The 26,310-nt window shown below is 35.3% G+C and overlaps 1 protein-coding gene and 1 pseudogene across 3 annotated transcripts in view; one reads left to right on the plus strand and one right to left on the minus strand.

The window, feature by feature from the left end:
- The window catches only part of TDRD3 (tudor domain containing 3), a 135,786-nt gene that overhangs the window by 28,387 nt on the left and 81,089 nt on the right, over positions 1–26,310 (minus strand). For all 3 annotated transcript variants that reach the window (XM_025049012.1, XM_006914938.3, XM_025049013.1), the window contains exons 11-12: positions 10,591–11,444; positions 4,907–5,032 (exon numbers count right to left, since the gene is read on the minus strand). In XM_025049012.1, coding sequence (XP_024904780.1) covers positions 4,907–5,032; positions 10,591–11,444 — 980 coding nt within the window. The remainder of the gene's footprint in view (positions 1–4,906; positions 5,033–10,590; positions 11,445–26,310) is intronic.
- LOC112482298 lies at positions 21,895–22,010 on the plus strand (annotated as a pseudogene).

Here is a 26,310-nt window from a genome sequence, read left to right on the forward strand (position 1 = left end):
TCCTGAATAACTCTGTGCTTATACTGCAAAAGAAAATCAGCAGTGGCCATATGGCCATCTTTGAAAGGGAAGTTTCCCAAAATAAGCATGGTGGAAAAAAATGTATTTCAGTGACCTTAGTATGTTTTTAGTGAAAAAATTTAAGTATGGAAAATTATACCCACTAATTTAAGAATTTACCAGCAAGAATGAAAAACCTTCCAGACTATGATCAACCAGGTGCTTGCACTTTTCACTGGATACTAATTGGCAGAACCTCACTGTTTCCTATGAAGTTAATGGTTTCTAAATGACTGTCCACATTTTAATATCTATTATGCCTTTTGATATCAAATACAAACTACATACAGCCTAACTTTATCACTATGTCATTAAACTTACTAACATGACCTTGTTCTAATACATTTAGGATCCACTTTAACTCATTAATTTCTTTATCACAACTCTCAATCTCCTCCCTCATTAATTAGGTTAGGGTTTTTTTGGTTATGCTTCTTTTAAATAATTTCATTAGGTGTAGACTAATTTATGGCTTTCATGACATTATTTGAATTTGAAAAGGTAACTTCCAAATGTGCTTCCTCGGATGCCATTATAAAATAAATTTTGTACAAAGTTATTTCAAAACTAAAACTTGAGACAGTTTCCTCAAAGTATGCTAAAACCTGAAATATACACATATTATAATTATTAAAATAACAGAACCTGAAACCTCCTAAAAACAAATTTTACTCTCAAAATAGATGAAATAAAATAAATAAGAAATTTTTAAATAGATAAAATGCATTAAGTCATACTTTCTTCCTCCACATTAATTTTATCTTCAAACAAGGTGGAATAAAATAAAGACCTGAACATTATTTAAATTAAAACTTCAGTAAACAAGATTTTCACCATTTGTATTTTGTTTTAAAGCTTCAGGAAGTAAGAATAAGGACTCCGATGAGGTATTTGTTTTGCATAACTGGAACTATAACTTTAACTTTGTGCATTGGGCAGGAATTTTGTGTTTTGCATACAAATATGTATCCTTCACTTAGAATATTGCCGGGCACCTAATAGATGCACAATAAATATTTGTTGACTAAATGAATACTTTACAAAAAATCAGTTAAGAATAATCATCTAAAAGACAACAACAATCATCAGTTACTTTCCAGAATTACTGTACAAGATGATGTGTATGTAAAGGTTTTAGAACTAACCATTATCTGCACAATAATTTTTCTAGTTGAAACAATAGTCAAACAATGATCATTTCCTGATAATAAGAAGCAAATACTATGAACTTTTAAAAAGAAAGCTTAGAAATGAGCATGTTCTAAAACATTTCTTGGGATATAAAAGTCTTGATGGAATTCAGGTCATAACATACTTGGAAAATTAGGACTTAACAGTGTTTTTCCAGGTTTAGAAAAGCAATTCGGAAGCAAAAACACCCTAAAAACACAAAAGATATGTCTGAGCAGCAGGGCCAGAGTATTGCCTGTGGCATCTTTTAATCGGTTCTCTAGTGTTAGTTTTAGAGTTAAAAGCGACCAATTTGGAAGGGGCCTGCAGGGACCATTAATACCAGGTTTCTTTGCCCCGCATGTTTTCTCATACAGTAGTCAGAAATGTATAATACACAGTCTGGTTTTCTCCCTATATAATTTTAAAAATAAAGTGAGACTCCTAATGCTTCATTTACTTTAATGAGAAAAATCCTACAATGTTCCAAGAACGTTGAGAAAAGGTTTAGAGCATTTATCCATTTAAGACTGAGCTGTGAACCTCACATTATATGTGAAAACTAGAGTTCATTATGATAAAGACACTAAAATTAAGACAGGATATTTTATAACACCTAAAAGAATCAGGTGAAATCTAGGTAGAACAAAAAAATCAGGAATGACTTACCAAAAAGTTTAGTAAATCATTTTAGAGGAAATAAAGTATTTAATCATAATCAGAACATAAATTTTTGCCATCTAAAATATCATCACTGAATATGTTCTGGAAATAAAAAGGTGTATCCAGATTGAAAGGAAAAACAGATTTTTGGTCTACAGAAAGATTTAAGGCAAATATTTCCTAAACTTCATGAGAAAAATATTAATACAAACTATTGACTAGATTTGTAATTTTCCATACAAGAGACTATTAACTTAGTCACTGAGTCTCTTAATATTTCATACTTTTTATTTAATGATTTATCCTTACACCTTTAAGAGAAAATACAGGCAACTGATTTCTAAAAAGGCTTTTGGTTTATATACAGGCTTCTGGGGGTTGTTTTTCCTGCAGACTATTAAAAAAATCTTCAACACATGATCATTGCTACATTTAGGAAAATAAGAAATTTTCCAAAATTTGGGGCCAATAACAAACATAAACCTTAATAAAAGATACATCATTTCATAATTAAAAATTGTAATGCACACATGTAGTTAAAAAATTAAAAATGACACAATCAATAGTGTGAGTGAATAATTGTGCTCAGGCTTCTAACAACTTTGCTGCACCTTTGTGGCCCTTTGATTTTTCTAGTATGACTTGCCAATTAGAGTTACCTTCTTACTGGTACAGTGAGCATTTTGCTTTTGATTAACTTGAAAGTTGTTACAATTCCCCAGTTCAAAAAAGAAAAAGTGCTCATACACCCCAACATTAATATTCTCAGAGGCTAAGAGAGCTCATCACTAACCCTACATTAAATATACTGATAGGCGCATAGACTATTTTTCTTCAGGGGCTTTTTATGTATAGATGCACACATGTATTTTTTTTTAAATGGAGATGAGTTAAGGTATGTTAAGCTGGTGGCATCTATATATCAATTATATCATCTATATATCAATAACTCAATTATTCATGCAGATAAAGAAGAAAGGACCATCTTATGCTCAAAAATGATGTTCATGATCTAAAAACATGTTATATTAATTTATGCAAAATCATAAAACATCAATAATCACTTCATTATTTGTAAGTAGAAGAAAAGAAATACCATAATCTCTTAAAGATTCAGTGATTCTATTCTGTTTCTTCCAGTATCTTATAAAAAAGATTATAGAGCTGACTGCAGAAAAAATAAATAGGAAAAAAAAAAAAAAACAAACCCCAGCAAAATAACGCATAGATGAGTATTCACAAAGGTTTATGAAGAATATGAAAGTATTGCTGTAGCTCAGAGCAGAATCACTGCACGGGCTGTGACATCTGATAAAGTTATCATCCAGTTAAGTTTACATAGGGCTAAAATCAATGATAAAGCAATGAGGATTATTAAGGGAGAAAAAGAAAGTCACTGACTATGGAAAGAAAATGATCACTTCAGTACCCAATGCCTCTAAATGAAAGAGCTACTGTGAGGATGGCAAATGTGCTCACCACTTATGGCCACCCTGGAACAGAAAAAGGAAGTAAAGAAGCAATGAAGTAAGAAAACTAAATTTCTCTTTAGGGAGAAAAGAATAAAATTAATCTCTTATGAAATCTCTTAAAAAAATTAAAAGAAAAGTAAATGTAAAAATCTATTATAACCTTTAACTCCGATGGCTAAAAACATTTGGGAGCACGTGACGAACAGCAGACCAGACTGAACTTCTAGAAATATAGATTCGGTAAATAATTACTTGATCACTGAAACTAGATAAAGATGTGAGCATTAGTGGAAAAAAGAATGCAAACAGTCATCATGTAAAAATCAAAAGGGCAAAAATATGGGTACAAGTTTCTCCAAAGAAAGAAAGACAGACATAAATTAGATATGGACGATGGTATTTCAGCCTTTTTGGGAAAAAGTGGTTAAACTTTAGAGAATGAGAGTAAGGGAAAGGAACTCTTAATCTAACATATGAACCATTAGTGATATTATATTGCAAAATAAAAAGTGATAAATTATATAGGATAGTTTTTTTCTAGAATAAAAATGTAAAGAACCAACATCCATAGCCTAAGCCATGATTACAGCTACTAGGTTTTCGTTGTTGTTTTATTTTGGGGGGTGGGGCGGGGAGGCGTGGAGGGGCATTACACTGAGGGCATTACAGGAAAATGTAATAAGATCAAAAAAAAGAAAAAGAAAGCAGCTCATGGGAAAACAACATATGCTTCAATAATGAAAACTGTCTGGATGACATAATTTTCTAGTATATTTTAAAATTTTAGGAAAATAGCAATAAAATAAGCTTCTAATGATAAGTTTATTAACAACTACCCACAAATTGAAGAAAGGAAATAAAAGAAGTTATAAAACTAATTTTAACATGCCTTGTCCTGTTTTTGCCTAAATGTAGTTGAAAATCTATCTAGTCACGTAAGTTCTGTATGAAATGGACTCCATAGGTCAAAACATTCTAAATTACATCATCAAAATTATCACACAGCTTCAATATAACATTTGGCAACAAAATTAATCAAATAATTATTAAGTAGATATTTATACTTAATCTGTACATATACATGTGTACAGTGTATACAGTGTGGATTCATATATGATTTAAAATGTTTTTCTTAATTTTACATGTAACTAAAATAATAAAGAATATACATGTATCCAACTGAGATTTAAATTTGACAACTGCTGGACCTCATTTGTTAAAGTAACAAACTAGGAAAGAAGAAAATATGCATAAAAACTCATTTTACACATACAAACTTTTGGCAAACATATAAATAAGGGCACCTATTTCCAAAGCATAAGATAATAAAGCATATACAAGAAAAGTAATTCCAACGTTTTCATTTTTATTGTAGTTCAGTGTAATTATTAAGTTAAAATCTTACTTTAGGGGGAGCCAGTTTTAAGCAAATTCAAATATTTTTTCACTGGCAAATTTCGTTATTACTACGACTACTCTTTTAGAGCTATGTATTTTCTTCAAAACAGCTTAAGCCTGTGTGCAGAATTTGGATCACGTACCCACGCCTCCGTCTGGACGGGCCTGATGTTGGTCAGCAGCACCTCTTCGTAGTTTCCATAATCAATGAATTTAACAACTGCTGTCATCCCTGAAGAATGGAGAGCTTCGACTTCTGCTCGGTAAAACTGAGGAGACAAAAAGAAGTTTTAGATACGACAATCGACATTGTCTCAAAGGGTAATATTTGATGGAAATGCAAATCATCAAGGTGTTGGACTGTAATTTTTTTTTGAAAGGCAATTTTTTAAATTAATTTTTGAGATATAACTGACTTATAATGTTGTATTAGTTTTAGGTGTCCAACGCAGTGATGTGATACATGAATATGTGTAAAATGTTTATCACATTAAGTATAGTTAACATCCATCACCATGGATGGTTACAGAATTCTTTTTGTGATGAGAACTTTTAAGATTTACTCTTAGCTACTTTCAAAATTGCAGTTTTTTAAAGACAATAATTTATAAGAGAATATTTTTATAAAAGAAAACTTACCTATGGATAATCATAAATTGGCTAAAAAAAGATAAATTATCTCATCCATGTGAATTCTGAAGAGTAGTAAGGTTTCAAGACAGAACTAAGAGGGTCTGTAGAGAAGAATATTCACATGCTAATGGGTGTAAAAAAAAAAACTAGTGTCATGCTTTGTTGTAGCCACTGAAGCCCTCTGACTAACAGACAAGTCTTATGTGCTAATCAGAATATATAACTACAGAGCAATTTACTTAAAAAAACAGAAATATATGACCAAAATACATCTCAAAGAAAAATGCTCTTTGCTGCCATCATCACAGGCAGGTGGGGTAAGGTGAGGATCTCAGGTAAAGAGTAAGCACATGACTCCTATCCAGGATTTATAGGATTTGAGACACTGCAAGACCAGACGCTTTTATGTCATTAGTTTATCCAGTTTTATTTGGCGCTGGGAACTAAAGCACATTATAAACTCATAAAGAACTTAGAATTTATTTAACAACGACGATTTAACAATTTATCTGTTTAGGTACCTAGGAGTAGGTCAGCTGATTGGAGTACTCCTCCACTATAGGTCAACCCATTCAAGACCCAAATCATAGGTTTGAATGTTGCTTAGTAAACATAAAAGAGAAATGAAAAATTACTTACTCTTCAGGAATGTTTTCTTCAAATTAGGTTAAGGTGGATGCTCTATTATAACATTGTCTAACAGTATCCCTTAATAGGCTCATCAGAATCAGAAAATGCTAAAGGCAACAGAAATTCTTATTCTCCATAATCTTCTAAACTCTGAGTTACACTGGATGTACCAGGAAAGAATCTGTTTTTACTGATTAACTAGCATTTCATACTATAAAGGTTATGAAGTTAATTCGTGGTGTTTCATTCCCAGGTCTGGATACCAGGAAGTTTGGACACCCGATGCTGGAATTTTCCTCATCTCAGAGTTCTCGATATACATTCCCATCTCTCCCTTCTTCCTTTGTTTCTTCGGCCTCACACTTCCATGTTCTGTGAAGTGTTGAGAGTATTTCTGGACCTATGCTTCTTGTAAGCTTCTCAGATAATTATGTCAGTTCAGGTAAGTTCAACAAACAAGTCATAATAGATCCTAGGAAAATAAATTAGTTGACATCTTTTTAGAACTTACAGTTTCATAAAGACAATATGTGAAAAACGACTTCTATACAGTGTGGAAAGTACTGTAATAAAGGTGTAGTGACGTGGCACTTAACAAGGCTGAGGAGTTCGGGAAGAGCTTCCTGGGACAGAAGACAATGGATGTGGTTTTCAAAGGGTGAAGAGGGTTTAGTCAAGCAAACAACTGAGGAGAGTGTTCCAAGGGAAATTACAGAGACACGAAACATGAAGGTGAGTGCAGGAAACTACAGAGTTTAAATTAATTATGGCATGAAGTGAGAAGAGGGGTCAACCAACAGGAAATCAGACAGGACAAGAAGGTTAAGAGCCAGATGATTGAGGCTCTACATGCATATCAGAATATGCATTTATTCTACAGGTGAAAGATTTTAACCGGGAAGAATGACACAGTCTGAGACCAGAAGCACAGCAGTGGCGGTTTCACGGACAATTTTTAAAGGAATAGGGTTTAAGGTGAGGAGGCCAGCTTGGAGGTGGAGAGTATTCCAGCTGAGGGGGCAGAGAGAGCTGAACTAGTTATGGCAGTCTAGAGGAAGAAGAATTGTACCAAATTCTCAAATCCTTCCAAAAAAATAAAGCCGGATTTTTATTTATAAAAATAAAAACAAGATATTATGAGGAATTTTTTAAATCCTAGATTATACCAATTGATTAATTAGCTCCAAAATATCATTATAATGCAATTCAGATTATGACTTCTCAATGATAGGTATACCCAATGCCTTTTCTTACCCTGGTCTCTGGCTAAAAATTGGAAAGTTGACTATTCTTGACAAGACATTTAAAAGCTATCTCTCAAATAAGATGGTTTCAGAAGATAACTAATCCCATCTTCTTCAGAGAGTGAATATTGATAACCTTATTTTCTAAATGGTATAATCTGTATAGAGCCCACAATCCTTCACTCTAAACTGGAAAGTATATATCCAATTAAAATCAAAGTAGTCACCTTAGAAGATCATCCAATTATTCTAATACTCTAAAAGCTCAAAGCATTTTAAGAATTATTCAGTACAGTAGTCTTTCAGAAGCTATATTATATTCTTTTGAATATATTCAGTAGAGGCAATAAATGAATTCAGTATTGTTGAGTTTTTGAGACAATTACAATTAAAAGCAAAGTTTTATTAACAATCTCATCAGGATTTGAAGGTATATAGATAACAGCACAGCCAGAACTATTTGATATATCCCAAGCTCCTGACATTTAGCAGCTGCTCAATTATGGTTTGTTGAATACTCAGTATTTGTTGAAGAATTTGACTGCTAAGTGTAATATTTGAATATCTGTAGGTTTGTTATTCTCCATTGCTTTACTTGTTTCTGATCATTCATATTCTCTCTCCCTTTTTAACCATGCCTCATAATTTTTTATAGGATGCCAGACATTGCAGATAAAATATTGAAGAGGTTCTAGAAAATGTTACTTTTCCCAAAAAAGAGGATCAGATTTTGTTTCGGTAGGCAGATATCCTTGATCTCATAAAGGGTTGGTTTTAGGCTCTGAAATGGCTCATTTTTAGTAATTTTGTACTTAATACTAGGGTACAACTCTTGTGGAGTTTTAATGGAAAGCCTGAGTCATTTACCAAGCCTTTCAAATATTATTGAACTTGAACTCCAATCATTTACTTCCTCTGCTTGTCAGGATCACTAACAACCCCGCGCTGTCCAATATGATAAAATATTTTCCATCTTCACCTTAATCAACATTTCACAGGAGCATCTGACACAAGGCCTACTCTATAGGTACTTAACTACAAACCAACTCTGATTTCCAACCAGTTCACTCTTTCTTGCCTCTACCATGAGGGAGAAACAGCTAAACAGAAGTAATCCACCACTACCCAAATCAAATAGCTCCTGTATTTTGGAAAGGAAGTAGTTTGAGTTACAAGAAATAAGAGTCTGAATAGTAAAGAACACCTGTATTTGCTTTCCAAGCTCCCTAATAGCCAGGACATTGCCATGTAAAATAGTTCCAGCTAATGGGATTGTCTGTTGGTATTTCTGGGAAGGCTTTTGCTTTTCTGGAAAAAAGGAAGGAAGGAAGGAAAGAAGGAAGGAAGGAAAAAAGGAAGGAAGGAAGGAAGGAGGGAGGGAGGGAGGGAGGGAGGGAGGGAGGAAGGAAGGAAGGAAGGAAGGAAGGAAGGAAGGAAGGAAGGAAGGAAGGAAGGAAGGAAGGAAGGAAGGAAGGAAGGAAGGAAGGAAGGAAGGAAGGAAGGAAGGAAGGAAGGAAGGAAGGAAGGAAGGAAGGAAGGAAGGAAGGAAGGAAGGAAGGAAGGAAAGAAAGAGGAAGGAAGGAAGGAGGGAGGAAGAAAAGACATAGGTAGCACTGTCTCCTCTCCTCTTTTTAGCCTTGAATTAAAACTTGATAGTAGAGATGCTGCTTTTAGACAAGAATTATCTCACATGCATACAAAAACCTTAAAAGAGCATATGACCCAGTTATACCACCCTGCACCTCTCATTGCTGGCATCACCAGGTAACACCTAACACCCTGCTCATGCCCCGTCATTCACTGAACACAGTGGAGGCTGGTTCCTCATCTCAAGTCTTACCGCATCCTTTTAAAGGACCCATCCACATCTCCTAGTCTGAATTCCAGTTCCCCTGAATCTTCAGTTAACTTTATCTCCACTTCTCCTTTAACCACACGTACACTGTCGTGGGCACAGTCTTTCCTTATCAACTGAAAGTACTGTATTTACAAAACATTTACTTCAAACATTGATTTCTGTGACTTGATCCTCACATCTACCCAGGTCCCTTGCTCTATAACCTCCTTACCTGTTTTCATCACCCTGATGATATCTCTAGTCTCCACTCTACTTTTTTCCTATATAAGTGCCCCCTTCGGAATTAACTAATTAACATAGCCAAAGGATAATTATTAAATCCCCACACTGTAGAAAGAGTAGGGTTGCAGAGGAAAACTAGACAGACATAATCCTGCCTTCTAGGAACTTAACATTACGGTAGGGGAAAGAGCCATCAATCCAGGAAGCAAGACCACAAATGTTTACAAAGACTGGTAACTTTTAGAAAGTGAACAAGGCACTGACTGAGAAAGACAACGACGTAGGAGAAAAGAGGGGGCAGGTCAAAGGCAGCTCCTTCTAGGAAGTGGCATTTGAGTCCAGCCCTCAAGGATGAGAAGAGTAACGGGCAGAACACGCGGGGCCGCAGGTAAACCTGTCTGCCCTCTGCCTCACTGCTGGTCTCCTGCCTCTCGGCCAGGCTCCACCCATCCGATCGCTGTGTCCCCCTCGACCTCGGCTTCTATTTTTCCCTTCCCCTTTCTCTATAATGTAAACAATTTAAATTAGGCAATTTAGAATACCTGTATCAGAATCCATACATATATCCATAGTCATATAAATAAAACGATTTATTTGCAAAATTCCTTGAGAGAATTTTTTTTTTACAAATTAAAATAATAGTTTATTATTTATTTTTCTTGTATTTTTTTTTTAAATTTAATTGTATTATTAGTTTCAGGTATACAGTACATTGGTTAGACATTTATATAGTTTATAAAACAATCCCCCTAATTGCTCTTTCTCTCCCCTGGCCCTCCACCCAGCCATTACATTAATGCTGACTGCATTCCCTATGCCATGCTCCCATCTCCGTGATTTAGATGCAATCTGCAGAATTTAACCCTGTACCATTTAAGTGATGTTCTTCTTTGTGAATCAGTAAAATCCTACTAGAAAGAAAAGCAAACAATAGTGTAGTTGATAAGTAAAATAACTTATCAATGTCACTTAATCACTTTTACATTGCTATTCCCATATACAAGCTAAAACCAATCCTAACCTAACCAAATTTTATGGGACTGATTCTCTCTAAGCATCCATAAAAAATAATATTTTGTTTTTCCTTTTATAAATTATATAAGTATAAATGTGTTCATAGACTTTAAACAGGTACAAACGCACAACGACACTCACAGTCTCAAAGCAATGGCTTTCTACAGTCTCACTAGAATATCACATTTATTAATATTCATATACAATACCTTTATAGCACGCATACCTTATTGTCTTCCCAATAAAGTGCAAAACATTCATCTCCAGGTTTCCACAGTTTTGCATACTCCACAGGAATAGATGATTCTAGTACTTTTTCTGGTTTAATTGGCCCAGATCTTCTTTTGGGCGCGCTATTGTAAAATATTTTATCATCACAGGGTGTAGCAGTGACAGGTCCTGCTGGCTTAATAGGTCCTACTCGCCTTCCCCTCGTTGGCCTTTCTGTCTCTCCGTTTGGAACACCAATGAAGCTATTAGTTCGGACAGGATTCTGGTAATCAGTATTTACATGAAAATGTTTTTCAATTTTTATACCACCGAAAGCTTCATTATTGACTGTTCGCGGTTTCCTGTCATAAAAATGATCAGGATTTGCTGTTTGGTTTTCTCTTTTCCCACGTTTCTGATTGTTATAGTCTATGGGTTCTTGAGGAAGAGGATTTTCTTTTGCCTCTGCATAGGGTGGACCTCTGCCTGGCCTGCTTTGCATAGAGTTATCCCTTTTTTTAAAAGCACCGTCACTGTGCTGAGAACTTAGAGGATATGATGAGGTGTCTTTAGTTCTCTCATATCTAGAATACGGTCTGTCACACCTGGGTCTCTCTTCAGCCCATACTTCAGACCCTGAAGAAGTACTCGGTCTTTCGGGACCTCTGCTTCTAGGGAATCCACTGCCTTCTAAAACTGCCTTTGAATTCTGAGTGTCTCGTTGAAAACGAGGAGGTTTTTCATTCCGTGGCTGTCTGGTATCATTGCGGGTAAGATATCTCGGTGGATTATTCTCTCTTACTCCATTCTGCTCAGTGTTCGACAATCTGTGTGGCCCCTGATGCAGATGCTGTGGTTGCGATTTAGGTTCTGAAAAGTAAAAGTATATCATATGCATATTAAAATGATGACTCTGTATTAATACTTATTTTAAAATGCCTAAGAATTATTATATTAATACAAAATTATCAAACTACTATTTTAGCATCTTCCACTATCTCCCTGCCTCATTGCCTTCAGCCCTCTCTGCTGTCTCAGAGTTCTGTATTTCTAATGTACAGCTACCCCAGTTAGGCATGCTAGTGAAGTAAAACAATGATGTGAACCGTGAAAAAAAGTGGATAATTTAAGAGCAATTTGTCTTTGTCACTGAACACCTGCATTCTTATAATATAGCTATCTATATATGAAATTCTGATAATTCATTTTCCAAGACATTAATGAAATAGAACTGCAAACTGCTAACTCAGAAGCTGCTATGTAACTGTGTAAGGACAAGCCTTGCTCAACTTCTTTCTGAATCCTGCTCCAATTCAGTAAAGAGTAGTTGCTACTGCCAGTCAAGCTCTAGCCTTCGTGCAAACGTTATTTCTCAAATCTTTCTGGGTCTGGAATTGCTAAGTGTTTGGATTACAAACAGATATCCTACTATAGAAAAGAGTTAATAACTTTCGTGACCTACAAAAGTAATTAAAAGCAGGTACTAATTGGAAATATAGAAATAAAGGTGTCAAAAATATGATTAGGAACAATAGTGCAGATAATGTCCAATTAGAAACGAAAAGTAGTGATATGGTAAATATATACTCATAGATAATTTAATGGCTCTTTTTTCACAGTGATTTCTATTCTATTTCAATTTCTACCATGTCATTTACACCTTCTTCCTCCATTGTTTCACACAAGCATGCCTAAAACATTATTACCAAAAATACTGACTGGCATTTGTTATACATGTCTTATTTCTCTTGTCATCTCATAATCAATACACGGGTCAGGATCATTCTTATATTTCCCCAGGGTCACGACATGGGCACTATTGACATTGTGGGTGAGACCGTTTCCTGTGTCGACAGAAAATTAACTTCTCAGACCTCCACGCACTAAATGCCAAAGCGCCCTCTCCCAGCATTCCTAGTCACTGTGACTCCCCGTGAAATTATCTCCACACGTTTCAAAACTGGAGGCAAAGAGGTACCAGATAAAATGTTTAGATCAACAGTGATAAAGAGAAGACCTTTAAAGGTTCCTGAGTGACAAAACAAGTTCCAGATTAAAGATCAATAACTGAAATGGCAAGAAACTTCTCACCAGAAACACTGGAAGTGAGAAGCCAATCTAACAGGTTTTAAATGTCTTTGAAAATCAAGGAACATCAATTTTCTTAAGTACATTTCTATATCTGGCCAAACCACCCATTAATTGTGACAAAGAAAAAAGATTTTTTTAAATGTGCAAGATATCAAAAATACTAGCCATGACCATTTACAGAGACTGTTTTTAAAACTTACATCCCCCAAGATCTGCTTTATAAATATAACACAAATATCTCATTTTTAACAACTGCAGTCGACATTAAATTTTTCTTCAGAAAGAAGAAAAATGGTCACCTTTAGTTTCCATGGGCATTATTTATTACCCAGGAGTAAAGATTCAGGGAAGCAGGAATAGTAGTGGACATAAGTGGTACACGAAAGAACATTTTCGGCAGAAAGCATACACTGGCATTTGTTTCGGTCATTATTAGAGAATAAAAACAGCAGCTGCTGCTTGTTGACTATCTGCAAAGTATTATTAGGCACCCCACACCTGCACTTTATGCACATTTTCGAAGAGTCCCCACAGTTGTCTTAGGTACACATGGTATGAGGTTTGTAATATTGAGAGGTAAAGTCCCTAGTGAACTGAATAAATTTTTCAGCTTCCAAAATAAGTCAAATATGAAGGTATTTTATTTGCTGCTAATTAGGTTTCAATAGACATCTGAGAAGTAAGCGTTTTAGATGTGCTGCATTTAGGGATCAATCTGTCGTCTTATTCCAGTTATGGCCACTAATATCTGCAATGGTCAGAAAGTACAAGTGTATGAGGTCATCACAAGAGTAACCGAGCATCCTGGACCACCGGTGGGGGTCTGGATGACCACGTACACAGAATGAGGGCTTCGACGAGAAATGACAGGGATGAGAGAATTTGATTTCAGTTCTTTTAAAAGAAAAAAAAGATTTTATAATCTATTGAATTAAACAAGTAATTTTACTAATAATGAACATACTCCATTTCCATTACTGTGCTGGGATAATATAGTGAGAAAAGAACCTATAAAGAAATTATTTTTTAATTGAATTGCTTTTAAAAATAAATTAAAATCAATGAAGAAGATAAAATTGTGCTTTTAAAAGAACATAGTTTTCATAGATATCCATTTCATAAAAGAAATAAAATAACGGTAATCCAAGAAATGAAAGTCCTTAAGTATTTCATCATTCTCAAATTTCCTTAAACCCAGTACCTTTTGTCTCAGGTAGTTAGGTAAAGAAGTCAGATGTAAAGTAAATAGTTTGAAATCGAGCTCATCTATTAAAAAATAACGGAATATGATCAACTGCTAAACTGTAGAAAAGGTGATTTTAAGTAAATGAAGAAACAGGTCCCAAATCAAATAGAAAGTTCCTCAGCTCTCAAGCACAGCCTCGTTGCTCTCTGCTGCCCTTCTCGAGGTGGCAGGGCAATTCCAAACTCCCCAAAATATGAATCGGCACCGTAGGCCCGGTCTGCAGCTGCTCTAACAGAAAACATATTGTGATAGCTTTCTGTATAACCAACAGAATAAAATGCATCAACTTTTTTTTAATGACTCGAAGGGGAAAGATGAAAGAAAACTGTACACAGAAATGGGCAATATTTAACATTAAATAGAAGAAAAAAAAAAGATTAGCAAAAATGATAAAAATCATCACAAATTTGCTAAAACTGTGCAAACATCTAAAAGATTAAAGTGATGAAAGCTCATATGAAAAAACTAATCAAAGAATACTGCACGAGTTTAGTTTGATTTGTGATAAAATGTTCCTATTATACCAGATGATAAATTTCAAAATGTATGTTTACAAGATAATTGATTACAATACTTTATATCACTGTGATTCAAAATGCAAGAATCATTAAGAATGAATTGATAAATTGTCACAAATTATTTGGGTCTGCATATAAAAATGTGCTGTATTAATCAGGCTTCTTAAAATATTAATACTTTTTTGCAAGATATTCATTTTTCAGTCACAGCTGTACTTGCATTTTACAGGAGAAAAACAGGTACATTTTATTTCTTCATTTTAAGACACTTACCCGAAGAAGTGAATTAATGTTTACTAAGATTTTACTACGTGCCTGACTCCACTTTAAAGGTCTTTTGCCTACATTATTTCATGTAATTCTTACCACCCTGAGGGGCTATATTATCATCTTTATTTTACAAGTGTAGAAACAAAGCAAAGTTAGCAGCTAGAAAATGTTGAAGACAGAATTTAAACTCAAATCTAACTGAAGCCCACAATTTTTCCACCATGCCAAGCCGCCTGCCCAGAGAAAAAAAAAATTAAACAGAACATAATCAACAGCATGTTAGCTACAATTTTATCACCTACATCTGTTCATTTCTGATGAAATGCAGAAATCACAAAAGCTGTTTCACAATCCCTGATGGGCTAAAAAAATAGAGTTGTATATTAGGACTGCCAGGATCCAGACCTAAAATTAATAATCTCTTTCCATTAAAGCAGAAAAAGCTATAACTCCTATTAATAGTTGGACTGGTATTTAGAAGCTCACAAACTGGCACTTAGAGAGAGCATAGTATGTAGGGTACGGCCTCCAGATAGTTATAGCACTGGTCTGCCACTTAGTAGTTCTGTAACAGGCAAGTTACCTGACTTTTCTTCTTTAAGACAGAGCAAATAATAGTGCCCACGTCAGAGGACTAAGTTAATACATGAGAAGTACTTAGAACAGTATCTGGCTTTAATAAGCGCTCAATAAATGTTAGCTGTCATTGTTATTACTGTGATTATTAGCATTTTAATTATCTAAGTAAACATAATTGATTTCCTCAGGAAAAAAAACAATACTTGGATGATAAGGGGCTTCCCTATTCACAATCTTCACCATCACCAATCCCCACTTTTAGTTAGGACCCTCGCCTTGCTTTAGTTTTTTGTTTGTTTGTTTTCTTGTTGAAAACAGGATAGATAGAATGCTTTGGTAAAAACTTGTATATTGTAAAATTATCAAAGTCATATTATAGATAAAATTTAGATATATTAGAAAGTCAAAATCTTACTCTAATACTGTTTTTCACTTAAATTTGTATAAACATTCCACAGATAAAATTTTTTCTATATACCTTCTAAATTTTTCTATATTAAAAAGTGCTAAGAAACATTTTAAAAAGTAAAAATCATTAATAATCTTATTAGAAAAATGTATAGAAAGTTCTACCTTCTGCCAATCCAATGCCACCTTTGGGGACAGCCCCCATTAACATTTCGGAGGTTATTCTTTCTTTTTACATAATTCATACATACACATCTCTAGACATTTTATTTATTTATTTATTTCTGTTACCAAAAATGCACTCATGCACATCTTATAGGCTGCAATATATTTTTTAAATGAACTGTATATCATGGACATGTTTTCAAGTCAATGCATAGAGGTATCTTACTCATTTAAACACTTTAAATATTACTACATATTAACCAAGTTGAGGATGGGGTCGTCTTAATCTTATTCATCTTTGTTTTTTTCCAGTGCTCACCTACAATAGTTAGGCAAACAGACTGCACTCAGTAAATATTTTCTGAAGAAAGATACAATGACTAAAAACAATGGGAATGAAACAAGCCTCCAGTTCAAAATTACTACCTAACACTGTCACAGAGCTCAGCTAAGGCTGCGACATTGAAATAGAAAATGTACTCTTCTGTTTTGCTTGCTGTAAGAACGGGTTTGCATCAAAGCACACTGGGATAGATTTAGACTGAGTTCAAATGACTACCGAAAAAGACTGCACCACACACAAACGCTGAGCTCAAGACCAATTAAATTCATTCTCCCACTTCCCAGTGATGCATCTCTGACAAAGCACGAAGAGCCCCAGTCTCTTCATCTGTAATGTGTGGATAATGATACTTACCACAGGATTATGAAGGTTCGATTTGAAAATATTTGTGAAATTGCTTTTCTCATGGATCCCTACAGGGTCTTTGGAATTAGACTGACCATTGGAACTAAATCCCAGTCTTATCACTGAGCAGCTGTGCGACCTTGTAAAATTCAGATGCCACTTACCTCATTCCTTCATTTAGTTTCTCTATGCTATAGTTACAGAACACCAGCTACAGACAGGCATGAACACTGCTGTAGTCACTACAAATGAAGCAGCGGGAAAGAACCATCACCTCTCTGGCCCGTGGTGCTTTAGGTATAATGGAAAGAGGCAGATAACATAAATAAGTAACACAGCTTAGAACTGTGGTAAAGCATATGAAAGAAATACATAGACTGTTTTGATAAAACTGGGAGTAGTGGGGGATACACTAATTAGGCAAAAAAGTCCCCTGAAGAAGTGGTGCTTCAACTGAGCCCCAAAGGGTGAAAAGAAATGCAGTGACGGTAGGAAACAGTGATCCTTGAAAGAATAGCGTGTACACGATCCTGGGCTAGAAACTTGCTTCAAGAAGGTCATATGTTGCCAAAAAAAATCTTTTGCAGGGATAATTCTAAATAAAAATATAATCATCAGTAATTATTAATTTCAAAAAGAAAAAGGTTGCACAAACCGACACCCCCAAAATTGGCGTCCATTATAAATACATAAAGACACCAAATCCCAGAAAAATATGGACACAAGAATTAACATCAGTTATAATCAGTCACGGTGTTTATCCTCCATTGGTTACTCAAGATATAAAGTTGTTTTCCTGTTCTCATTAAATTCTTTTGTAATGATGACACACATTAAACTTAAGGCTAAACTCACAAATGAATATACTTATGATATTCAATGTTTAGAGAATTATCTTTTAACATTGCTAATCTTCTTAATAAAACATAGAAAACTCAATGAAAAAGAAATTAGGGGACATAAAGCATAAGATGATGCTATAAATGTACAAATCGTGAGAACTCTGGGAAACTGCAACACCCAACAACACAACTACAAAGACACCCTCTCTATCATGCCAAAAGGCAGGCAAGGTCCGAGACAAACAAAGGTTCTTACAAATGCCAAAAAAAAAAAAAAAAAAAAGGAAAAGTTTAATTCAGCAAGTGTGTAAAATTCCTCATACAGCTGAACAACTAAAGAGCTTGTCGCAAGGCACAACTATGACAGTCCCATTTTACAGACAGGGAAGCTGAAGACACTTGACCGGGGTCATGCAACTGGCTGGGACCAAGCGGTCAGGGTCCAGGCCCCCATGGACTTTCCCGCTACGTGGCCCCAGCACAGCGGGCACCAAGCTCCTAGCGTGAAGGCGGCAGCAGCTGCAGGATATTGTCAGTGTCCCCTTATTGGCCCCGGATCAGGATTAACATTAAAAAAATTTGCTGAGGTAAAAAAATATATTTGTGCAAATCGATCCATTAAGTGAGAATACATCTGTTTAATTTGGATGACTTTCCTCCTTTTCTTTATAAACAGATTTCAGGAATATGGTTACATCACAAATTTCATAGCTAAAATATTACATTAGATTAATTTTAATTTCTCTTTCGCCTTTGAAAACATTAAACGCAAATTCTGTGACGTCCTCTTCAGAGGGCTTTTCTAACTACGGTTTCACTGTTTTTCCACCAATTATTAACAGTCACTCTCAGAGCTTTTCTTACCGGTTGAAAAAATAAGTCTTGTTCTGAGCATTTTCAATTTATGATGATCACGTATGCAGCCAAGCCTGCTCAGTGCCTGAACATGTCTCAGGTGTCTCTGCTGTACCTTCTCCTCAGGTCTCAACTTAGACTTCACTTCCTCTGGGAGGTCCCTCGCCCCCCACGCCCATGGGGACCGAGCCCAGTGACCCTCATCTGTGCCTCGGTAACGTGCACAACAGTGGCATGGACAGAACTGCCCAAACCACTTTCCACTGCTAGACTTTCAGACCTCTGAACTGTGCTCTGTTTACCAACATGTCCTTTCTAACATAGTTCCTGGCACACAGTAGGCCCCAGGTTAATACTGTGGGCTGAAAAAACGACCATTTACAATTTCCTAGTATGGATATGCATTGCTTTTATGAAGGAAAAAAAAAACAATTAAAAAAAAAAAAGCTTATTTGTAATTATTACCTTCTACTCACATTATCTCGGAGGCAAAATCTCTTATAGTCCTTATTCTCTGTATTTTCCTAACAACTTTCAAGAAAAAAAATAGCTGTGTCACCTCTCCGTGAGTACAATGCTATCTTTCCCCGATTAGGGAGAACTAAAACAGGAGGTGAGGATATGGGGTATGGTGACATTGCTCTGTAGAGTCTATCATGTTCCTTTTAGTTCCTACGTTTTACACAAGTCATCACCCTTAATTCTAATGCTCTGAAATCCTAAATTACAAAGGGCCACTTTTCCTTCTTACCAGCCCTCGTGTGTATATAAGCAGTGTGGATCACACTTCCGTGTTTCTTATAAAACTCCTGTCAAATTGGATTATTTTCACCTTCCTAGCATAGCCTGGACGTCAAATAACACGACACTTGTTTAATCAAATGTAGCGCTGCAGTCTCTATCATTCCCATACTAACACTGCCATCAATGCCTTCAGTTCACCTGTACCTTTGGTGTCCTTGAGTAAGTCAGTCAAGTAAAGCTCTCTCGTTGGTAAATTGGGCATTTATACACGAGACACTAAACTTGTGAGTAAAAAACGATTTAAAAAGAATAACTTCATGTTATTTTTACTTTAACTCAAATATTAATGTTTAGTGAAGAAAAAATACTGGAAAAATCAACTAAACATACAGAATTGGAATTTATTATCGAACTTGTAAAAACTAAAAAGGATGATATGGTAGAACTATTGAAATTGTCATATAAGAAGCATTAGTCAAGTGCAAAAAATTAAACTTAACTTCTGTGATCTTTTATTCCAAGCTGACTAATATTTTTCAGGATCATGAGCATAATCATTTAGATTCAACATTATCTTTGCAACATGTGTCCTGCACATTTCACAAAAAACTAGAGCGAAACTCTTGCAATTTGAAGCCAACACATGCTAGTGAAATCTGAAGCCACTTTAAGGGGCAGAAAAATAAAACCGAATTTAAAAAAGAAAAACCAAAGGAAGGTCCATTTCTGGGCTCACATACTATTTTTTAAAAGTTACAGTGTCATGGTACAACAGGTTGCCTCCTGATGTACAAGCTAATTCAAGCAGAATAGCTGAAATCACTGCTGAGCACTCACTCAACAAGTAAAGCAAAACAGAAACAAATCATTAAAGATATTTGTGACAAAATGATGGTGTTATCTGATTAGTACATGAATTCACATTATCACAGAAGCATAACGCTTTTTAATATTCCTATGTCTATATTTAAGCCAGTTTATACATATTTTTTTAACTCAAAATTCTCAAGTAATTTTCTTAATTATACGAATCAGGGCTTATTGTGTAAAATACATTTAAATATTGTGTATATTTTTTAATGATCGCAAAACTCATTGGCTATAGAAATTTGCCTATCAGCTCAAAATTTATATTCTTGTTTCCTTCAAAAATTATTTCCTCTTTAAATTTATTCTGCAGGAATTCTGACTTAAGATTACAAAGCATTAAACCAGGGACTATGTCTCATTCCCATCAGGTACATATAAATACATGTGGTTATTAAATACTAATTTTTTAAAATATATAATAAAAATAAAATACAACCTTTAAAAAACATGATATAATAGGCAGGAAGAGAAATCACTCATCACTCCACGACTACAGCATAATGTTTCCCTGCTATATTAAATATGTTCTTTCTTACCACTCCCTTCAAAATAATCATTATAATGTCCATATAACATTTATCTATACTGGATATCTTTCAGTTTGTCTTCTAACCCCACCACTTCACTGACACTATTTTTGTCAAGGTCCCCAATCAGTGGTATGCTGCAGCTAGCTTGAATATTGTACAAGAGCTGACCATCAAATTGTCAGAAAATCTGCAGGCTAGATGTTAAAATGTTGATAGCTGGAAATCAGCCATGGTGGGAACATTTACACTGCGGACATGAGCAAAAGCTAAAAATCAGGGCATCCCTCCTTGACTCTCATCTCTTCTCCAAGAACCAGCTGTTACACATTCAACAGCACCCTGCTGATGCTGCATAAAAACCCAACAGAAACTTCCCATCCTTATCCCTCAGCGTTCTCTCATGCTCTTCCTGCTTCCTTGGCAGCTGTCCGGGTCTTTGGCTGGCTCCTACGTGTCTCCTTGATCTTCAAATGCCTGCCTGATACCTCTGATTTTTAAAACTTAAAGCATCTTAAAATTAAACTCTTGATTGCTCTTCTGCTCCCCTACACCACAAAAAAAAACTAATACGTGCTTAGAAATGCATCATGGTAGAAAGAATTCTGAGTTGGGAATCAGATAGACAAAGATCCAAATTCTTTTCTTCTTATGGGTAAGATGTTTTATCTCTTCAAATCTATTTATTTGTTAAATGAAAATAACAACATATATTTTGCATTTGTAGATGATTAAATGATTTATTTGTATGCACAGCACCTAGCACAGTTCCTGGCATATAGCAGATGCTCAATAAATAGCACCTATTACTTTATTTTATGGTCAATAAATGTTTGAAATGAATGGACACTTAATTGAGGAGGGAAACAGAAGAATGGCAAAAATGAAAAGAGGCTCATGTTCTAGTATTCTGAGAAAAGCTATATCCATCTTCTATATATCTAAAAACCCGAGAATATTAAGTATGTATCAAAACTGATAGCATAGTTAACAAATCTTAAAAATATGTATGACAAGTAACTTAACTTCTATACATTAATCTGAAAAAAATAATCATCAATATGTAAATAATTTAAATAAAAAATATTTTAAAGGTTGTTATAACAAAATTTGGAAACAACTTTCAAATTACTAACAACATAAATGGAGTAACAATTGATGATGCTGAGAGAAATATATAATTACACAGAAATGTGGTTATATTATATTGTTAGGGCCAAAAGCAGGTGATGTAAATATGATCTCATAAATAAGAATGAAAACAGAATATAGTGATGAGATTATAAGCTGTTTCCTTTTCTTTTATTTGTTTCTGTATTTTTATTTTTTTTATTTTATCAAGGAACACCTATGCAACAGAAAAAAATACACTGCTATAATACTGGATAAAAAATTAATTAACTGTGTTCTTGGTTTCTACCTTTATACTGCTCTTTTGCTCTAAGACATGCTTTAAAAAGTATATTTCAAATTTATAAGCTAATTTAAGTCTCTATATGTTACTTTTAAAATTTTTCATCTATAGCCATGCCCTGAAAAAGCCCGATCCCATCTGATCTCGGAAGCTAAGCTGGGTCGGGCCTGGTTAGTACTTAGATGGGAGACCACCTAGGAAGACCAGGTGCTGTAGGTGTAAAAAATAAAAAAATAAGAGATTGTAAATTGACAAGGTCCTTGCAATCTATGAGGTCAACCAAAAGTTGCCTCGCCTAAAAAAAATAAATAAATAAATAAATAGATAATAAAAGTCAGTGAAGATTTAAAAAAAATTTTTTTCACTAAAGTTCCTTAAGTCCACATATAATTTTCTATACATAATTAATTAGCAAATTCAAATAACTATTAAATTTACATTCATAATTAGGACATTACATGTGCAGCACGTAGCGTATTTTTACTTCCCACCTGGTGTTTTGTTTATCTTTAAACTACTTGGCCTCACTGCCCTGACACAAATAAAATGTCAGGTGCTATGTTGTCAGAATGCTTGCAAATCAAGGGACCCCAACGTCATAATGACATAGACCAGAGAATTTCAAACTAACTCTAGCAAAGGACCAAGGGTTTTGTTGTAGTTGTTGGTTCTGATTTTAATTTCCAACTGTTGACTATTATTTTATAAAATGCAGTAACATATATTGAGGCTCTGTCAAACTGCTAACAGAGTTTCTGAAGACTTATTCTCAATTTCCATCCTGATCTGTATGTATTCGTGACCAGACACTAAGCAGCCCTGGCGTAGACTATTCACTGTTTAGGTGACAAATCCACAGAACAGAACTGGAAACAATTCTAGTGAAGCTTAAAGCGCTATCTAGAATTCTGGGGTAAATCTGCACTTTAATAAGAATGCAATGATAGGAAGGAATCAGTCCTCTAAGAAAAAAAGTCAAGGACTGGGAAGGCCACTGGGTTGGGGAGGAGGAGAGAGAAAGTGGCAGGTAGTGTGTAGATACTACACATTCTCTCTGTTGTGCTGACAGCTTATGACTACTCACACAGCAGCCATTAATCCCTGGCTTCCCAACAGGCACTCCGCCATCGATTTCCATCAATCGGCTGCACAGGGAAACGAGGAGCAATGCTGTTTGATGCAATTAGATGTAAATACATACCACAGTCAATACCTGGATGATCTTTTCTTGAGGAAATGCTTCACAAGAACATCTGGCCTGACACATACATATTCTCTCTCTCCTTGACCAGTTTCCTGCCTCTCCAATTAAGCTATTGCTGTTATATCGCATTTCCTTCCCGCAGTCCCTATTCAGTCTTCAAAATGCTAACTATAAATCCATAAACCAAACTATTTAAACTGACTTGAAAGTTGTTTAAAAGAAAATGAAACAAAAACAAAAGAGACATCTTCTAACGACTATCAGAAGCCTGTATCTTCATGTGAATTACCTATCAACCATTACTACTTTATCTGCCAACATCTAAATATATTATTTACATTGGAATATTATGTAGAATTTGAAATTATGCAGTACTGTTAACCAAATAGTATCTCTGACAAAATCCACAGGAAAGAGTAATGGAACTCCATAAAAACAGTGTAGATAGTATAATCTGTATTTTATTCCGCCACTGAGAAGAGTCAATGGATTATGTTAAGCAAGGGGGTAGTAGGATCAAATTTGCATTTTGGAAGATTACTGACAGCAATATGGAGGATGGAATGACAGAGTTCCACAAAGAGTTAGTGGGGGATTGAGGACCTGAAATGAGGTAGTGGGGAATGGAGATGACAGTGGAGGATGCTGTTGCTACTTCTACTGCTAATGATGATGATGATGATGGTGATGGCGGTGGCGGCCTATGTGTCAAGCACTGTGCTTAGCATTTTATATGCATTATCTAGTTCAATCTTCTCAGCAGCCCTGTAACTTAGGTGCTATTATATTTCCCAATTTCCCAATAAAGAAATTAAAATTTAAGAGATTCTGTAACTTGCCCCAAAACACACAACTAGTAAATACAAGAACTGTGAGTTAGGATAGTGGTAGAATCAGCTGTATTTACCTGCCCCAGGACCCTATCCCATTCTCCCCTCCTTCTGGTAACAGAACCCCACTTTGAGGCAAGAAGTAGTACTGGGAACTACTCCTTCCTCTTTGCGTACAATCCTCACGGAATCAATTAAGACGCCTGTGCTTCCTAAGAAGGGGGCAGATACAGATGTAAGGAGATGGACAGTCTTCTTCCATCTGATCTCCTAGGTGTAAGGACCATTTGCTTGTTCCTGAGAAATATTTTTTATTACCTTTTATCCCATATTATGGATGGAGATTTAACACCAATAGCTGTAATGCTCTTTTCTCCAAGTTTCTTTGGGCTTCTGTTCCGGCCACTGCCCACATGCTAAAGCCAAAACCCAGTGGGACTCAGGTGAGCTTGGGGAATCAATAATTATATGATAAAAGGTATCTACATTTTCCTAGAAAAATGTGCTTGCAAAATTGAGATAAGTCCTTTTACCTGCATATCTTTATATGTCATTATGCCACCTTATATGTTGGCCTGATGCTATGCCTGAAGCTACCTAGGCAATCTTTGCTACCATGTGAAGGCAGTCTATCAACATACAAAAAAGCAGAATTCTGAGACAGAGACTTTCCAGCTATATGAGTAAGTAGGATGATACAAGTGACAGAACTTTATACGTGAAACATGTTTAGTAAAAGAGAGATGCAGGGTAGTGAAAGTCTCCTCACCCCCTAATCGCTGTCACTTCTCATTGTGCAGTTAACCCTGCTGCCTTGGAACTGAGACCATCTAACTGATGAGGCCGACCCGACGCTTTTAGAGAACTTGGTATGAAAATGTGAGATGATGGAAAGTGTTGGTTACTTCTTGCTTACCGCCTTCAGGAAATCCTACAAGAAAGAAATAAGCTGACAAGTTTGAAAGCAGAAAGGACACAGAAGCAACTAGCTAAGGAGTGCTCTTCTCAATGATTACCAAGAAGCCCAGAACACAGAGCATCAGATAATCATGCTTCTTGAGGGCTAACAGAATTCCATGAACTCAGAAATAACAGGGGGAAAGTGGGAGATGGGACTGGGTCCTAGAAAGGGAAACTCGATAACCCTGACCATGTCCAACATTCACGAATGGTGGTTGAGCTCCTAGTTCCTAAATTTGTTTAATTTAAATCTTATCTTTTTCATAAAAAATATCTCTATTTGAATTGTGTTTATATTTATCTAAGTGTTTACTCTGTATATAACTGGGCCATATTCTCAATTCTATTTTCTAAAGTTTTGACACGAAATATAAGGAAACAAAACACAATTTACAAAACAAGCTACATAAACAAGGGGATAGTAGAAGAGAACAATTAAGAGAGTTATTCTGTCCACTTTTCTCACAATGCCTTTAATCTTCATTCAGAACAAACTAAGGTTACCCTGGATTTATTTAGATGTAGAAAGTTGAAGCAGTGAAGTTACTGTTTCAAGGCATCCCTTTCTCCATCTCTGGCCAGCCTGGATTTCTTCCATGATAATGGAAAGAATCAAACCAACTCCTGTCCAAGTTGAAACTTACAATACATATTCCCAGTGGGCACTGTTTTAAATGGTAGTTATGCATTACTGAAGCGATATATTGATAAACTTATGGTATATGATGACATAAAAACTGACCTTTTAGAGATGGCCTGATAATCTAGCTACCAATTATAATATCTAAAAATAAAATCGAATTCAAAAAAAATTTATATAGAAGAGGCTGTTGGAACATAACCCCATCACAAAATGATCCACTGAATATTCCCAAATTGACACCAAGTCATTACATACCACATGAAACACTGATTACTCATAAAACAATATAATCCAACCTCATTTCTTTTTAAAAAAATTGATAAAAATGTCAACTAGGATTATGTTTGATTCCAATTTAAAGATACAGTTTAAAAAAATAAGAGAAAATCTCTAAGAGGAGTAGATGTAATGATCAATTACCTCTGATGAAAGTTTTTAAAAGTAAAAAATAAAGAAATGACAGCACTCTTTGTTTTACATTTATAGCATGAATAATTACTCATGACACCACAGAACTGTAATTTCTCTTTAGTCTCAATCCCATTTCCACCTTACCAGCTGAGAAATTATTTTCTGAGAGCACCAAACAAACCTCACTGCTCTCATGCCAAAACCTCTTTCATGGCTTTGCATTACTATTTGGATAAAATAAAAACTCCTTAGGACAAAATCTTCTTGATCTGTGTCTAACCTGACATTTCTATCTCTGGCCTTCTATTCCCACCTCTCCCGTGCCCTCACAGGCACAGGGAACTGATGTTCTGATGCCTCCAAGCCTGGACATCCAGAGCTCCCTCTACTTGGTCTGCCTTTCCCCTGGTACCCTTCCTGGTACTTGTCTAAATGCAACCTCCTCCAGGAACCCTTCTTGGCTGGCTGGCA

Source organism: Pteropus alecto, unplaced genomic scaffold, assembly GCF_000325575.1.
Source record: "Pteropus alecto unplaced genomic scaffold, ASM32557v1 scaffold35, whole genome shotgun sequence".
In the NCBI taxonomy this organism is placed as follows: domain Eukaryota; kingdom Metazoa; phylum Chordata; class Mammalia; order Chiroptera; family Pteropodidae; genus Pteropus; species Pteropus alecto.